Source organism: Gobius niger, assembly GCF_951799975.1.
Source record: "Gobius niger genome assembly, chromosome: 15".
NCBI classification, from domain to species: Eukaryota; Metazoa; Chordata; class Actinopteri; order Gobiiformes; family Gobiidae; genus Gobius; species Gobius niger.
The window spans coordinates 8,309,392-8,328,096 of NC_136866.1; the positions used below are offsets into that span (position 1 = coordinate 8,309,392).

Below are 18,705 nucleotides of genomic sequence, written 5' to 3' on the forward strand. Positions count from 1 at the left end.
TGGATAGATGTGGTGAGTTTGACTAATGCTCTGTTGCATAATTTGTAATACTTTACCCTCAAAGTTTTTATCTGGCCAATTGGTTCTTCACATTGGTGGGAAAATGCAGTGGTGGTCAAAGTACAGTACTTTTTACCATTGCTTAAATTGAGTAAAAGTAAAATATTGCTTAAATATTTCAAGTTATTACTTAAAGATGCACCATGTAACTTTTTATGTGAAAAAACCTCTTGGTATCTGGGCATATTTGACCTTTTAGTGACTCAGTGGCGTTATGGGTGCAGCGTGGCACCTTTGCTTTCCCTCACAGTGGGAAAGCAAACACTATGATGCTCCAGAATCCATTGTTTTTTGGTACGAACCCTTAAAAACAATCCTGGAGCGTCACAAAGGCCACTGTGAGGGAAAGCAAAGGTGCCACGCTGCACCCAAAACGCCACTGAGTCACTGAAAGGTCAAATATGTACCAATATATTGTTGTTTTTTCACTTAAAAAGTTGCATAGTGCACCTTTAAGTTAACCCCTAACCCCACCTGAACCAAGCACATTTTGTCCAGTTTGGCATTACTCAAATCTAAAAGGTTCGTCCAAAAAAGCGTCAAAACAAGGATGAAAAAGACACACAAATTTGACATTAAAGCGATAATACAATAATACTTTCACATAATAGTGAAAGAGCGACAAAAACACGACAAAAGAATTACGAAAATACAACAAAAAAGAGACGAAAACATGGCGAAAAAGAGACAACAAAGAGACGCAAACATGACAAAAACACTTCAAAAATGTGACAAAAATGCGGCGAGAACGCAACCAAAAAGTTTCAATCAGTTTTGTAGGCCTTATCTTTGAAAGGAGGCATTACACCGTTGCTTTCCAGTCCAGAAGCGTAGTAGATTGTGGTACTTGGTTAAGGTGAGGGGTAAGAGATGAACGTACTTAAGTATTTGCTGCAGACAAGTATTCAACGTACAAATCCGTAAATGTGTGAATAATAACTAAAATCATGACAAAATTCACCAACTGCACGGCAACGCAATGGGAACAGGGCTTCTTTGTTTCTAATGAGTCAGTGGCATTGACATTACATCGTCACTCTGCCCCCTATTGTTCTGGGGTGTTCTTTTCGACTTGACCTAGACTAGAGCGTATTCAGAATAGAAACATCTATCAGCGCGTGTGGTTTGTGGGCTGTAGTTGCCGTGAGAAGCGATGAGGCGAGTCTTAAGTAAAAGTAATATTCCCTCCAAGGCCGGTTAAGCTTGCCGCATGCCACATTGAATTATAAAATTATGAAGTACCACCTGCCATCGCTCGACCGCGGCCAATGCACCTGCTGCTCATCGCCCCACCTGCGCCGTTTTCCCTCACGCTTTGAACACGTAAAGAAAACACTACATTTCTTGTCGATTTGCTATCTTCTGTGATCAATCAAAAAACGAGGGAGGAGCATATTGTGTCCGACAGCTTTTACTCGGACAACTGTGCCCTCAGCGGTGGTTAGGGAGCGCGCTGACAGAAGGCTGCTGTGGAGGAACGAGGCCTTGCTTGGTGACCCTTTAAAAGTCCAGCTGAGAGCGATGAAAGGTCACGGGTCCGACGGAAAAACTCCCTCGTAATTACAGCGGAAGATATGAAGCGGGCCACTAATGCCAGGAGCCGGAGCCCGCGGCTAATCGCAGCGCTAATAGCCCCGAGCATCACTCCACACACTTTGAAATGACGCAAGAATTTAGGAAGTGATTAGGAGTTTTACATTTCTATAACTCTGCTGTTTCACTTTCTCCCAATAGTATTGAATATTTCTGTCCATTGGCAGTGCTTGCATTATTTTCGTCACTACTTAATCTTATTAGAACCAAGTGCGTTATTACAGTTGAAGCTTTCTTGCACCAACATTTGTCAAGTTTATTTAATCAAATGATCATACCACAATTGCTCTAAGTTATTACCCCGTAGCATTACTGGCAAATGATGCAATTCTTAAAAAATCTTTGAAAATTGGGTGCTTTTTTTTTCACTCTACTGAACATTGTTAGGAAATGCTCCATCTTTTATATTTTAGACAGAAATAAATGCAGCATGTCATTTACAGTGTTGGGCAAGTTGCTAAATAAATGTATATATTCTACATCAGTGTTTCAAAAATGTAGCCGAGTTACACTACTTTGAGTTACTTTTGAGTAGGGGTGGGCCATATCATATCGCATATCATTATCGCGATATAAATTTTGTTATCGTAATTATTTTATATTGTTGTGGACACAATATAATTTATGTTACGCTCAGCTCAATCACAGCAGCGTAAACACTGACTGTAGAACACGGGGACAGGTGCTTAAAGCAGTACTAAGTAATTTCTTTACCTTAATGAATCCTTTTCATAGTCCCTCTGGGGGTAATACAAGTGTTGATGATTGTCTCTGGCCAGAAAACCACAATTGCAACTTTGCTGCCTCCGGGTAGGAGACACCAATACACACTAATAGAATCACGAAGAAGAAGCTAACAGGCTAACGGGCAAAGCTAACTTAAGCAGTGTTTACACCCAAGTTTGAGTGAAAAAAAAAGATCTCCATTGTGTAATTGCATCTACAATATCCCTCTGTCCCTTTGTCTTTTCTGTCAGCGTAGTATTTACTCTCACGGACAATTGATGAGTAAAAAACTGTAACATGCTACGACACCTGCAGTGGTGCTTCTTACCTCTAGGGGCTTTAAAAAGTTAAATGAAATGAAACTGCTTGAGTAGGTCATATTTGTGAGGTAATTAGTATGGTGTTAAAAAAAAAAGGAATAAAATATAATAGGCATAAGGCTGGTGTTTTTAAGTAATTTATCCATTGTCAATTATAACGTCAAATATATTGTTATCGGGATATTTCTTTTTTGATATAGATTTTAGGCCATGTCGCCCTGTCCTACTTTTGCGTTACTTTTGAGTTACTTTTGGCAAAATATAAACTGAAAATAGTAGTAACGCCACCGAGCAAAAGTGAGGTCAGAGAGTTCCTTTTCCTTCGCTTTCCCCACAGTCTTAACTACACGCAACTGCAGATCTCATACACAAACCTCCAACTTGATTTGTTGTTGCGTTTTATTTGGGAGGGGGGGGGGAGTTACGTTTAAATGCACTTGATGAACTTTGACTAATATATTCCCGTATTTTGTGTAAGTAACATGTTGTATTCCTTAGTTACATAGAAAACGTTATATATTTTTGTTTCAACAAAACTTGAATGTCTACATAACGTTCCCCCATGTTCGCCTGTCGCTTGTTTGGCGTATTCTTTTGCTTGTGGGCTTTTTTTCTGACACTACTGTAATGTGGTGGGATGAATACAAGCTGCCAGACTATTTTGGCAACCTACACCGCTGTCTCGCCCTGGCCCGACCACAGATAGGGATCAGCAGTCTTTCCTGAGCGAACGTGGCTACCGGGGTAACGTTACCGCCTTATTTTCCTCCGGCCACATACACAAAAGATTAGTAAAGCCGTATCCAATATCACGGACTGTCAGATCCCTTCCTCAAATCAATATAGGCTCAGATCAGAAACCGATCCATACGCTACATGACGTCATCATAATAGAAATAACGCTATGCAGTCATGTTTTTTTGTTTTTTTTTGCTCGACTGGTGTTTACCCAGAGGAGGCGCGCTCTTTTGACCCCTTGCAACTCGATTCTCACGTGTAGCGCAAACTTGTCCGTGTAGCGGCACATGCGAGGGGTTTGTTTGCATTTTAGGGTGTAAAAGAAACCGTTGTGGGGGTACAGCTGAACTCCTGCCCACCCAGATCCTCCGCTGTGGCTTGTCCACACTGTCTAGCAGGTGACGCATCAGACACGGACGCTAACATGTGTTCCACTCAAGACGGGGATTTAGCCCAGTCCTCGATGTTAACTCTGCGATATCAACTGGCAACATAATTCATGATCGTACAAGATAAATGTACACTTATACCAGGGGACAGATGGAGCAATTTGAAATGGATAAATGGGTGGATAAATCAAGTGGTTGTTATGTGAAGAGACGAGGAGAAGCCTTTTCTCGACCCGGGCCAATGCGCAGATGTCTTAAGCTATGCACACATTTGGTGGTCTGTCTAATATACTGTAAGATAATTTCTCACGAGAGCACAGCATTTAATCTCATGATAAGGGGACATGTTAAAGAGTAAAATGCCAATGTTCGTGTTGCTTTGTCAGGGAGTGAGCTGTTTCATCCTCAGACAACCCCAGAAGCTCCCACATCTCTCACAGCCCATCAACGATTTGTCAAAAAGTTGGCCAATGCCTTTAGCTTTACACGGACGTTCTCCTTTAACGCGTAAATAGACTATTGGTCTCATTGTACATTTCGTATACTCTGATTTTTCCCATCCCAAAATGGTTTGACCCTAAGCCTTTGGCACGGAGGCCAGCAGCCAATACTAACATATTCTGTAGAAAGAAGCGCCTCTGACAGGTGAGGGGCTCAGAATAGTGGTGTGAGAACCAGACCGCACATGTGATCACATGTTTTATTATAACTGATATATTAAAGTGGGTGGTTGTTTTTAAACTGTGTCTTATTACACTGGAAAGATGCAGTTTTATTTTATTTTCACACAGTAATACGCACACTCCTTAACAATCTATGAAGGACCACAAATGAGTATATGGTGCACTGCATTGGGTTGCAATAATGTATGTGCTAGAATTACATAGTACACAGTGGGCCGTGTCCACTTCAGTCATAAAAGAGTCGATAAAGATATTGAATGTGAAAGCGAAGCTGTGGTCAGGTGGCTGTAAAGATTACTCCCATGAAAACATGCCTCATAGTTTTTCCATGCATGTGGACACACACAGGCGCTCAGAGCAGTCTCTGTCATACAGACCCCTTTCATCATTGGACCCTGAACTATGTGTGATCTGAAGCTCTTAACGTTCACTACTGCTGCACATTCCGCCCCCTGTACCACACTGTAGCAGCCAACAACCGTAAAACATAAATGTTTTTAAGATCTGAGTGGCCGCAGGCTCCCATGTCACTGCTCCTCTTCGTCTTGGTTCAACATGCCGCTGTGGTTTGGTCCGGAGGTGTGGAATGTGTTGCTGACAATGACACAAGCCCAGAGTTGTGGCTAGCCCCCCCTCTTCCCCTCTGTCCCACGGCAGCCCTCTCCGAGGGGCCTAGTCCAGCTGTCTTGTTGTGGTCAGATTCTCAGTAGTGCGCCGTATCACATGGGGAGGGGATAATCCCACACTGGGATCAGCGCAAGCCCGCCCGGGACACACAGCCTCTCAGGAAGGAGCTGTACACCCGATGCTCCGCTCTGAGATAAGAAAAGAGAGACTGAAAGAACAGAAGTGACAGGAAAGAAAAGCAGAGATGTTGCAGAAAATGATCCTTTTTCCCAAAAACGGCAGCGTTATCCTCTTCCTTGTCCCTCCGTCTCAGTGTGCTCCCCTGCACTGCGGGACTGTAAACTGAAACTGGTTTGTGCAGAGCTCTTAATTCTTGTCAGCGTCCATTAATTATGGGCCAGTTGGATGTTGGAGTTCAAACGGCCCCCGTAGACTGGATTCCTCTGCCTGTTGGTCACTTGTCGCTGCCACATGAAACCAGTTTGTGTGAAAAAGCTCCCACAATTCACTGTCACATCTCCTGACAAGGATGAATTTAAGGTGCACACCTGCTTTGTATATTTTTGCATTTACACACTCCGTGACGCTTTATTGGACCTTTGTGTGCCATTAAAAAGAGAGAAGCCACTGAACTGATTTAATATTGAGAGTACATGCACAGTGTCCTGACGCATAATTTATAATTTTAAATTTACCTTAACCAAGAGTAATGGTAAAAACAAGTGAGGCTCCATCTTTCACAAAGTGGCCCGTGCTGCCCAACTGACTAATTAAAACACAAGCACATGTGTTCAGAGAACAAGAAGTCTATTTGCGAGCCTTATTGATTACTTTAAGGCGTACAAATGGAAAGCAGTGTTAGGAGAGGGGCTCTCGATTTAGCTTCAATCTGCCAGGCATAAAATGATCTCAGTGTGTTTGCTGGGAAGAATGAGCTCCCTCTGGGCACGCCGGGTAATTAGGTTAGTGGATAGTCAGTGTCAGGAAATTGAAAGACCATCCTAATCGGATTCTTTTGTTTCCAGGGGAATCAAAGGAATTTATATGAGTCACTGGGAAATCTCACACGACTCAATTCCACTTGACCATGTAAAATGTGTTTGCTCTCCCTGGGAGCTCAAACAACTTTTAATGCGGCCGCGTGAAGCCAGCGCACAGGGCGTCTGCGCTGTGTCCTCTAAGACTGCTCTCTGGATAATCCCCGATATGTCCCGTTTGTATTCTAACTACATACTTAGGCTTGTTCACTCAGACTGAGCCCTGCCTTTCCAAAGGTTACAAGCCTCTTTAGAATCTTTTGTCCAACTTAGACTTATGGCATTACCAACAGTAATAAGATCAAACCTTTATTTGAAATAGTGTAATATGTTAAAATTTAATTCAATTCAATTAAATTACAAAAAATAAAAATTGTGATTTCTTCATCCTTGCAGGTGTTCGTTTGGACAGAGTCCGAGGCGGGCGGCAGAAGTACAAGAGGAGGCTGGATGCAGAAAACGGCGGCTACCTCGGCCTCACCATCCCCCCTCCCACCAAGAAACCATGTAAGTCTCTTAGATTTCATTCCATTATTTTGGTTCAGACGCTGTTTTTCACCTTGCCTCAACCTTCATCCTATTCATTCAGTGCTCACTTCATCGACTGCACTTGCATTTCTTGATGTAATCTTTTTGATCAAGTAAAAGTGTGGCGTGCTCCTATTTTTCAGTGACAAAGATCGTGTCTCATTTGCTGGTGGTGGAGCCAGAGAAGATCTACGCCATGCCCGACCCCACGATGCCCGACGGAGACATCAAGGCTCTGACCACGCTGTGCGACTTGGCTGACCGAGAGCTGGTGGTCATCATCGGCTGGGCTAAACATATCCCAGGTATGGAGCAATGCCAGACCAGTGTGCGCCCTATGGTAGTATACTGCACACTTAACACCAATATTATTAGGCACAGGTCTTATGCTTCTATATGTAACTCGTAGGTCTGATGTTAGCAACGCATCACTATTACATTTTGATGACTGTTCGTTACTACTTCCAAATCAAACCTCCCGGCCTCACACGTCAGTAATTTGCTAAAACGATACAGTAAGGGATTAGACAGTGTGCATAAGCAGCCCCCTCACACATTCACGCTCACACACAGGATAATTAACATCTGCTGCTCATCTGCACCTGAGGGAGAAGCCAGTCCCATATTCTGAAATCTAATCAATAAAGAGCATCTGAAGGCTTTGATTTGACTGGCTGGGACGGCCCAGTCTGGGGGGCCCGAGGTCCGCCCCTGTGTCAATGTATTCCATTTCAATCCTCGCCTTAAAGCAAGCGATCCTCTTACTTACTTAGGACACTAATACAAAGAGTCCACGGTGGGGATTGATTTATTTAGGGAAACACTGACAGATTTTCTTAGGTCTTGTTCACAAATTCTTAAACAGGGCCTGCTCTGTGAATGCATCTAAAGCCCCTTTCGGCCCCGATTTGCTGAAACAGTCATTTTAGGTCCAAGCCAATGAAGAGCGTGAAGTCTGATGCGGCCGAAATGAAGGCACTCTATTGATCTAATTAAGTTTGTACAAAGTGTTGCCAATTAATTTAATTACATGAGTTTAAGACTTTTTAATTCAATTGATTTTTAATTGTGCTATCGATTGATATGTTAAATATTCATTAATTAATCAATGAAGTAATCAGTCTGGGAAATGCATGTTGACACCAGTTCAAAATAAAGTTCAGAGGGAGACGATTTCGCAGTTTGTTTACAGTGTAGGGTTTGTCGACGTGTTTAATTACAGAGACATTTTACTTCATGATAAAGGATTCGTTGCATTCACACATTTTGTTTTGTTTCTTAATCCAGCCAACTGCCAGTCTAGTAACTGCAGCCCGTAACACTTTAGGTTGCCATATCCTTTGTCTAAATCCTGCAAGTTACATGAAACATACATGCTACATACCCTACCTTTCATTATAGCAAAGATCAGTTTACCAGCTTGTGAAATAATGAAGACCAAATGAAATTGCAAAAAACTTTAAAAGACTTATTCCAAATATCTTCCAGTTGCCCTTATTTTTTTTCCAATTTACCCCAAAACTCTCAACCACGTATCCCGTTTTTAGACGTTAAAGTGACTCCAGTCCGACTGAGGACACGCAGGCAGCGGAGCATTGTCCTGAAGTGACGGTGCTGTCTCATCGCTCTGAGAAACAGCTGAAACTTGGACAAAAGGAGCATCCCTGACCCAAATGCACACTTTCTGCTCTGACCTGTTTTCACCGCACAACATGAATGTGTGCTAACTACGACTGCGCGTTTAACAGCTCGGCACAAAACCTGCTCCGCTCTGAAAGGCTGATGATGATTACTACGAACAGACACGGCTACAACAATAACCACTGTTTACGTTGCAACTTGAACTGGGATTTAACATTTAACCTGTTCGATCTGTGCTTTTTACTCCCAGTTTCAGACCATTTATTATTTTTCTATTTTATGTATTATAAACACTTTTACCAGAAACATAATTCAACAAAGGATCTGCTGAAACATTGGATACTGACTGAACACAGTTGCGTTAGATGGACTCCCATTATTGTGGCCCATTTATCTTAAGCCAATTAGCCCAAATGATTAAATGAATGCAAAAAAATCTCACCATTATATTTCCCCGCCTCCACCTCTGATCCATTCCCCATGTCTGCGTATTGATCCACATTGATGTATCGGACTGGAGTCTTAATCCCGTCCTGGCAGGGCTGTTAAATATCCCTGCGACACTCGGGGGGACGTTTTACCTGAGGCCAGCGGGTCACGGTGTCACCCCGAAACGATTAAGACAAAAGGGGTCCCTACAGTTTAAGCGTCCACTCCCACCATTAGAGCCATCGCCCGCTGCGCAAATGGCCTTAACGATGAGGTAATAAGAATCGTTACTGCTCATCGCTCCATTAATGCCAAAGTCCTTCACATGTGAGAGCGGCACGGAAATAGGAAGCGGCTTCTGTTTTTGTTTTGGTGAAATACATCGCTGCACGCCTGGAGGGTCAAGGGACGTATTTTAAGTTTACAACTGCACTTAATATGTTCAGAGATTACACTAAGATCTCATACTACCTAATACTGCTCTCTCTGTCTGTTCAGTGCTGTCTTTTCTTCTCAATCCCAGTCTTGTTCTCCCCTGACTCCCCCTGCTCCCGCTCAGACTGCTGCGGCTGCGCTCCTACAGGCTCTCCAGTCTCATTATTACCTCTGTCTTTTTATTAGGCCCATTAGGGCTCTTAGGAGGCCTGTAATGATACTAAATGAATAGAGAGTGAACTGCTGTCTGTTTTAGACCCGGCTCTCAATGACAGCTTCAAGCTTCACTGCCAGCCACTCAGTCTCTTCATGCCACTGAATAGGGATTCAATTACTTATCTGATTTGTACCTCTACTGTACTCCACATCCTCAAGCTGTTTCTTGTTTTTTTTTCTTTCTGCGCAGCTCTCCAAACAAACCGGATTGACTTTGTTTAGGAAAGCCAAGGCATTTTAGAAACCACTAGATGATCCTATCTGATACTTAAACTATTAGAGCTGAACAATTATCGCAATTGAATCAAAAAAAGTCAAAGGCTGTAATTATTTAGGCAATGCGCTTTCCAAAAAACAATGTGTCCCATCTCCATGGGGTTTTTGTTTAAATCTGGTAACCCTGTTGTTAAGACCTCAAACATGTTCTGAAATCCATGTGTTTCTTGTAATATGTTTGTTTAATCTCAAATGGAAAAGCCCCTGAACATGTTTTAAATGTGCACTAGGAACACAAACTGGATTTTAAAACAAACTATAAATATAATTGCAATTCTAACACTTTTTTCCCTAAAATCAGGAAGCCCAATATATACTCACAACTCTACTGATTAAACATTATGCTCTGAAAAACAAATTCAAATGTTTGAAATATAGAGTTGCCGTGACCCTATCTCGCTATAAGCCACTATTTTGTAAAGTGCTTTGAGTGCCTAATGTAGGTGGAAAAGCGCTATATAAGTTGAGACCATTTTTAATTTTTTTTTATTTTAATAAAATCCTAAATCCATATTTTGACCCAGATCGACAAAGACACAAGAAAGTAAAACTGGATATACAATAAATAGCGAGATACCGCGTCGAATTGGCAGGAATGTTTTCAGGCACAAAAACCAGTACCGCAGGTGTCTTGAGAAAACCACTCTTTACTGAAAGTTGGAAATCTGTCAGGGAATATGCTTCTTAAATGTCACATGTAAAGCAGACGGAGTATTTCTTTTTACAAATCTTCCCTTCTCTCTCAAGCGTGTTCAGCAAAATGAGCTACAGTTAACTATCTGTTCAGTTTCCATGTATAGCCTATGGCACCAATGTCTCTTCCTTCACCATTTGAAATTCCTCTCCAGCGTGTTTCTCTGTGGATTTTCCGCCGCTTCTTTCATTGTAGATGTTCGTGTAACTTGTCAGGAAAATCACATTGAGATATTTCTCCCAAACATCTTGCAGCCCCACTGAACATACAGCATTGTCTAGCCTAGTATTGATTATTAATTGATTGTTTAAACATATTTTAACAATGTATTGATACATTTAAGGCTGCTTACAGTATCTACATTTGGTTATCCCAAAGTCCTCCCATCCCCCGACTAAGCATGTACCGGATGTCCTCCATCAACTGTCTGTTTGTCAGATCTGAAGCTTGGATCGATGCCCCGTTCGCATTTGGTGGACTGATTACAATCTACTAATCAATGACACCCCCAGCCCTCCTTTCTCTCTCCCTCATCCTCTTGCCCCCCTCGCCGCTCTATTTGCTTGATAAGAACTCTTGGAAAGGGCCCCCTTTTAAGTCAAGCTGCCCCATTCCCATCCAAACAAGCTCAGATTTAAGTACGCACAGCTCCGGGTTCAAGGCACTGGTCAATAGCTCCCAATCACGCTGCTATTCACCATACAGGAGCGAGGGGCATTGTGCGCCGAAGCCCTTTCAGGTGTCCGTCTGTGTGATGCGAGCCGACCTCTCCGGGACGTCCGGGATAAATCCAGGAGTTCACAAGGTTAAATACTGGAGGGATCACACTTGGCTCGTTGAGAATATTTACCGCTACAAACATTGGGCAAGAGGAATGGGAAGCGGAGTGGTTTGAGCTCTTGCCTGACATCAAGATGGTCCCAGGTTTAATTACCAGAGAGTTTGCATGTTCTCCTTGTGTCTGGCTCTGGTTTCCACCATCAACTTCCAACATGCAGATAGCTGAGCACTGGACTAATATGGTTGTATAGATACAGACTACAAGCTTGTTCTGGGGATGACTATTTTTCCTTCTTTTTGGATGTTTTCTGACGGACTATACAATTATTTAGCTCACACAAAGAAAATCAAATCCAAATCGGGTCCTTGGGAATGTTTTGTCTCAATCTGGCAATAGAAATTTAAAGCAGTACAAAGTAACTCATGCCCCAGAGGCCATAAGCGCCACTGCTGGTGTCGTAGCATGTTGTCTTTTTTTACTCATTAATTGTCCATGAGAAGAAATACTACGCTGACAGGAAAGACAAAGGGAGAGCGGGATATTGTACATCCAATTACACAATGGAGATAATTTTTTTCACTCAAACTTGGGTGTAAATACTGTTTAAGTGGTGCTAGCCCGCAGTTAGCTTTGCCTGTTAGCCTGTTAGCTTCTTCTTCGTGATTCCATTAGTGTTAGGAAGTTGCAAGTGTGGTTTTCTGGCCAGAGATACCAGGGGGAGATGAAAGACCCCCAATCATCCCATTAACACTTGTATTATCCCCAGAGGGTCTTCAAAATGGATTTATTAAGGTAAACAAGTTACTTAGTTCTTCTTTAAGCAGATTGTCCAGTACAAGTGAAAAACTGGCTCTCAAAGCTAACCGTTGGCATGTAGCATGAAGCTAACGTTAGCTTTACGGTTAGCATTCTCCATTATTTGTGTATTTTTGGGCTGTTGAACCACTTTGCTCCAATCCATGTCTCTGTATCTTTATTAGGTAGAAAATACATCCTTAATTAAGCATTTTTAAAGTTGTTGAGTTTTTCCTCTTTGTTTTCCCCCTCGAATGCGACTATTTGTGGGCATTCCCAAAGATCCTGTCCTTATCTGTTTAAATTATTATACAGCTATTATTATTATTCCTCTTTGGTCAACATATCATCCGTCTTATTAGGATTGAGGAATAGCAAAACATTTCTTGCATCACTGTACAGTGTATTCTCAGGTCTGTGCTTAAGCTGTTGCTGAATGATGGAAAAAGGATGACTGGTTTCATAGAAGCACAAACAATGTATTTTTACTCGTCCAAAACATCACCTTTGGCCCTAAGCTCTTAAACCCATTCTCACGCCCTCAGTTGCTCTACCACCTCCGTGCATTGGGCTGCAGCAGCTCAAGTCTGAACTACACTGTAGGAATGCAACAGAATGAATGTAAAATATCTAAGCTCAGCACTGGGAAGACACTACGGTAAACTTTCTTGGACTACGACAAAAGTCAATTGATGTTTCCGTAACAATCAAAGCCACACATGAGCATTGAATTCCATGTTTACAGCAGCATTCACAAGGTTCTGTAATTGTATGCCATAATTATAGATACACAGTAGTGGCCAAGTAACTATATAGGGAAATTATAGTCTGGAGAAGGATACACAAACAGATTAGCTTCATGTGATTCAACAATGTTAGCTTTTTAGCGTATTAAACTACCTATTAGGACAACAATGTGTTTGTATATATTCTTAAAACCTTTGTATTGTACATTTCCAAGCTTGTTTTTACACGTGACCCGACCCTCTCTGTTTGGCTGTGTTTATCAAGAGGGGTTGCTTTGGCTCATGTTTCAAAGGCCTTTACACATGACAGATTTATATTCTTCCCTTAAGCCGGTGCATACTGCAGTTGTCAGCCGGTGTTTCATGTCGGACTGTGTGGGGATTCTACAGTATAATATAGTGAGCCCATAAAACATGTGGAGGACCTGGGAGTGCCAATTACAGCGCACTGAGGCTAATGGGCTACGCTAATACCCAGTCAAGTGTTTACACAGTTTACGGGCCAATATTATGCAAAATTGTCTTTAAACTCCGCAGTAATGTTGTTTCCTCATCAAAAACATACTAAGAGTTGTGTTTTTGGACCACTAGAGGAATGCTGTCTAAATAAAGGACAATATCGGAAAAAAAAAACACTCCGAAATGTCTCTAAAAGTACTGATATAGTGCATTTTTTTCATGTCTTGTGTAGGATTTTCCACGTTGTCGCTGGCTGATCAGATGAGCCTGCTGCAGAGTGCCTGGATGGAGATCTTGGTGCTGAGCATCGTGTTCCGGTCGCTCCACTGTGAGGAGGAGATCGTCTACGCGGAGGATTACATAGTGGACGAGGAACAGGCCAGGATCTCCGGTCTGCTAGATCTGCACGTCGCCATCCTGCCGCTGGTCAGACGCTACAAGAAGCTACGCATGGAGAAGGAGGAGTTCGTCACGCTCAAAGCCATCGCTCTTGCCAACTCAGGTACAGATAATAAGCGCATGAGCAGTTTTTCTTTTTATGCAGGACAGAATTATGTGAGAAGCGGTTGGTGCCGTGACCCAAAGTCACTCAATTTACAATCCCCAAATCACACTATTTTTCATTAAGCATCAATAGCCATCGATTTGCATATAGTTTAACATATATTTTAGGCATTATTGGTTGACAGCATCACTACACTGGCTGCTACTTTACATACCTCTTCCTTTTTTTGTTAAGTCTCATTGGACCGACAAGCTAAACAGAATTGTCCTACAAAAGCGCCGCAGTATCATCCCGGTTAAATTGCAATCACACAAAACCCCTTAAAAATGTCAAGTGCGGGTTCATATCGGCGAACAGATCTTATCCACACCAAATAAATTGCTGATAAAAAGGGACAAAAAGGTCAGGAGGAGGCAGTTTTAATTTAACGTCGCCTTTATGTGCGCACGTGCATGTGTTTTTTAATTCCCTTGCATGTGCGGCGCGGGTCCGGTCGGCGTGTGAGTGCGAGTGTGTGTGTGTGTGTGTGTGTGTGTGCGTGTGTGTGTGTGTGTGTGTCTTGCTTGTCACACCGCGCTCTCATTCTCTCCATCTCCATAACAGTAGCTGCCAGCGCGCCACGGCGGACGGAGATATATTTAGCATTTCATTAGGAAAACACTGGCTGTCAATAAAATGTGTTAAGTGGAGTGGAATGAGCGTTGGGGAGCGCGGGGGCCTCGTTTGTCCCGATGTGAAGATGCAGCGCCCGTATCGACAGTTTGCTTTTCATGCGGCTGCGCCTGTCCCCCCGCTAATCAATGCCTGTTAGGACTCTTTTCTCCTGCCTGACTGAAAAATGAAAAATGCTGAGCCCGTAGCTTTGGGTCCCCGGGATGACAAACCCTCCACGGGACGGGCGAGGTACGGGAGAAGTGTGAGAGACGAAGACAGGGAAGAGAGGGGGGTCTAAGAAGGGGTTCAAGGGGGGCCAACGGGGCAGATTTCGGCGCGTTTGAACACCGAGGTCCTGTGGGTGGGACAGCTGTGGAAATTCATGGCCATTGATTTAGTAATTAGCAGAGTATCGACGGGATTGACGCCGGGCTGCTGACGGATTACATGGAAATTGTTTCTTCAAAGTTAGTTTTAAGCTTTGACCACACAGACACTGAGAGACGCGCAGCTACGGACGCACACACGCTGCCGAGCCGGGATCAGATCCGCCTTAACATGAAGGATTCAAATGAGAGTGTGCAACACATGTGCGGTCCACGTAGCCTAGTTAATTTCCCAAGATAGAAACACAATTTACACAGAAGGCGACTGGTAAAAGAGACTTAATCAGTCAGTTAGGAACATAATTAGCCTTGTACTTTGCTTTTTTTTTCTGGTTAATTTGCATACATCATACACAGGAGCACTTCAATCACAACTTTCATGACACTTAAAAGAGCCTACTTAGCTCTCTCACTTCAGACAACAAGAACTGATGACTATACTAAGGTTTTTATTTGCTATTAAACAAACCTAAAAAAAAAAGTTTCTAATTTTGTGTTTGATTGGAACCACACATAGGAGTAGTTTTTTGGCATTTGGACTTTCATGTATTTTTCCTGGCCACTTTCACAGATTAAATGTATTATTGCGGCGTTGTCTTGAGTATTATGTATGGCTATGTAAGACATGACAGTGGGCGCTGACTGTATCCGATTTTGGTTAAATGGGCAGAAACCAGCTGTTGTCCATTGCACTGCTCGCTGTCAGCCTGTCCTTTGGAGGGCATTCCTTTTTTCTGACTTGTACGTGGTGAGCAGTTTTTAATAAGTCTCAACTGGTTTTATTTTAGAGCCTATACATAAGGGGGCCAACTGCTCTTTCTTATGGAAATGAAGGCCATCTGCCGCCATCATTCAGACGAACCATATCCCAGTAATGCAGCCATCTGAATTCATTAGCAGGGGATGTATGTGCTCCATGATACCAAAAGAAATGAATCTTTTTCCTGTCCGTGTATTTATATGGACCAGCCTCTTCCTCACTGTCCCCAGGGTCCGGGCCACGCATAGGCATTTATTTAAAGAGCGTCATTAACCACTAACAAGAGAAACTCTTTCTGAAATGGCACGTTAGCAGCAGAGCTGGTGAGTAAAGTGTGTATATTAACTAGTGTGTTCTTTGTTTTCAGACTCGATGCACATAGAGAACATTGAGTCTGTGCAGAGGCTGCAGGACTCCCTTCATGAGGCCCTGCAGGATTTGGAGGCGTCCCAACACCTAGAGGACCCTCGGCGGGCGGGCAAGCTGCTAATGACCCTGCCCCTGCTCCGGCAGACCGCCACCAAGGCCGTACAGCACTTTTACAGCATCAAAATGCAGGGCAAAGTCCCCATGCACAAACTCTTCCTGGAGATGCTGGAGGCCAAGGCTTGACATTCACAGAACAGTAAGAGTTTGATGGACAGCTGCATCGACTAATCAGAGGCGAGAGACAGCAAATACCTAAAAGAGCTGGTGTGCCAACTGACTATGAAAGTTTGAAATTTGGGGATTATTTGAAACATGAAGGGACTAAAGAAATATCGAGGGTAATGTGTAAATAAAATGCTGTGTACAGAAATACGGCGACTGTGGTCCTGTTATAACTAAAGGCCCATCGCTCTATATCAGCTTCTGTGAATTTCTTATCTTATTTTCATCTCCAAAACAAGGTGTGTTATAAATGTAAACATTTTGTTCTCTTCTTTCATGTTTTAATCTAAGTCGTTGAAGCAATAGTCTCTATCTGGTCGACATATAATATGTGTACTGTATATTGTGTGAAATTGCACTGAGTTTGAGAGGGACATGTTACTGACATATTCTTATATTTGTCATCAGAGAAGCAATTCTCAGTTTCCTCACAATATTTACCTCACTGTAGCTTCACAGACTCTGTGGTTGTAGTCAACTTGGTGCTTACAGATGAAAAGTGGTTGGTTAGTGATTAGTTTGCACTGAAAACCTATAAACAACATGGCAATAATGGGGAAGTCAGTGTCTAATTCTGAATCTTTTCCCCTGGACACTGAAAAAGACAAACTTCAATTGAAACAGTTGCCTGTACTGTATGATAAGCTTGTGGGGAAAACACCTCGGCTCGACAGCAAATCCTTCAGACAACAGTATAACAATATACCCGTAAATGCATTGCAATAGTCTGCAATAAATGTAGCAAATGTGAAACGTGCGAACACTGTCAAGGCAGTTTTATATCGTTCATATGCACTGATGTTATTTTGTTATTTATGTTTGAAGAATTGTTTGAATCAAAAAAATTCTTCTCGAGTCAAGTGTCAGTATATTTGTGCACTATAGTAATTATAGATTTTAAATTACTGTCAGTAATTTAATTTACAAATCTACAATTCTGCAAGGTCTATCAGTCTACTAATCTATCCATTTTTATCACATGTTATTTATGACTATTTATGACTATTGACTGTTTATTTTAACTTATTATTTATTTGGATATTTAAGACAGTAATGAGCATTTAGTCATTGTTTGGATTTGTCTTGTATTTATTTTTAACCTTGAACAGTATACTGACACTTGCTGTGCATCACTATTTTTAAAAGCGATGTCCTGAGTTTTACAGAAATTGCTCATTGAATATTTGTGCTGCTAAAAAAAGAAAAAAAAGAAAAAAGTTGCCAAATCTTTGAAGAAAGCATTGAAATCCTGAAGCTTGACTGAATGAAAATGTTATTACGTGACCTCAATATTACAATAGCAGTATATAGGCTATTTAAGTGTAAGATAGTGTCCCTGTCCCTTACGGCCACTTTGAGGCGGTGTGAAGTGCCATTAGCTGCTTGGCAAACAGGTAATCATCAACAGTAACGGGCTCTATGTGTCAAACAGAGACATGCAAATTTGTACACGCGAGACTGTCTATAATGTGGCACTCTCAGACGCGATGTGAAGCACGCCGAACTACGGTGAAAATTATCCATCTCAGACCATCCAAGTAACTAGTCAATCTCTCGTTCTCAAATTAGAAAATTGTTAATCTATTATAAAACGTCTCTAATTCATCCAATTAATCCTAATAGTCTCCTAAGCTGAAATTCTCAATAGTAATGGAGCAATTAAAATTCTGCTTTGGCTGTTACCTCTGGGACGGGAAATTTCGAGCTGGCAGCGGGGCGGTTTTGTCTAACACTTCCACAAAGGCGATTTCATGGGCTTCGGTAATAGTTTCGTAACAGAGAGATCACTTGGCTATGCAAGGCGAATGTGGCCACCTACGTTACTACAGTTTTTCAGCAAACAGTCATAACATTATGACCAGGTACAGGGGAAGTGTACGAGACTCATATTTTATTGTTTATGAGTAATACTGTTCGTTATGTACAATTTGCTCGACATTTCTCAGGCTTAAAGGGATGAAATTATATCTTAGTCTGACTTAAATTTAAAGAACACGTCCAAAATGTCCAAAGTTATTCAAGTAGCTAATACATGCAGATTAAGCGCATGGTCATAATGTTTTGCCGGTACAATGCTGTTTCAATGCTTTTCATCTCAGTGTGTTTTACGCCCCTTATCATGGCATCAACATGTCGTACGCTGTTCCCCTCTCGTGAATTCATTTGTATTCAAGAAACACTCATTATTAAAACAAATATAACGGGATATCCTTTTATTTTTACCCACTTTTGTATATCCTCATCGATTTTGCTTATATCAACACAGCGGGACGCGCAGTGAACCAGTCTAGACCCTATACCTCAATTTGTATTTTTCCTTTTTTTTTTTTTTTTTTCCTTTTCTTCACAATTACAGTGGGTGTGGAAGCGGGCCATGGGCGTCTCCTGGGAATAGTTGGCACAGAAATAAAGCGACATCACTGACTGGGTATTAAAAAAAATGTAGATGAACCTTTCCATGCAATTGGGGGGGGGGGGGATCTCGTTCCTCGGAGGAGAAAGCTGCTTATTCGCTGTTCCATTTGTGCGACTTGTGTGTGTTGGAGATGACGGGATTTACATAAAACGAGCAGGAC

General features: G+C 42.1%; 1 protein-coding gene across 2 annotated transcripts in view; it reads left to right on the forward strand.

The window, feature by feature from the left end:
* LOC306974597 (steroid hormone receptor ERR2-like) overlaps positions 1–17,094 on the forward strand; it is a 29,731-nt gene extending 12,637 nt beyond the window's left edge. For both annotated transcript variants that reach the window (XM_079571909.1, XM_079571910.1), the window contains exons 4-7: positions 6,570–6,680; positions 6,845–7,006; positions 13,406–13,675; positions 15,846–17,094. In XM_079571909.1, the coding sequence (XP_079428035.1) occupies positions 6,570–6,680; positions 6,845–7,006; positions 13,406–13,675; positions 15,846–16,090 (788 nt within the window). In that variant the 3' untranslated portion in view covers positions 16,091–17,094. The remainder of the gene's footprint in view (positions 1–6,569; positions 6,681–6,844; positions 7,007–13,405; positions 13,676–15,845) is intronic.
* The last annotated feature ends 1,611 nt before the right edge of the window (positions 17,095–18,705 follow it).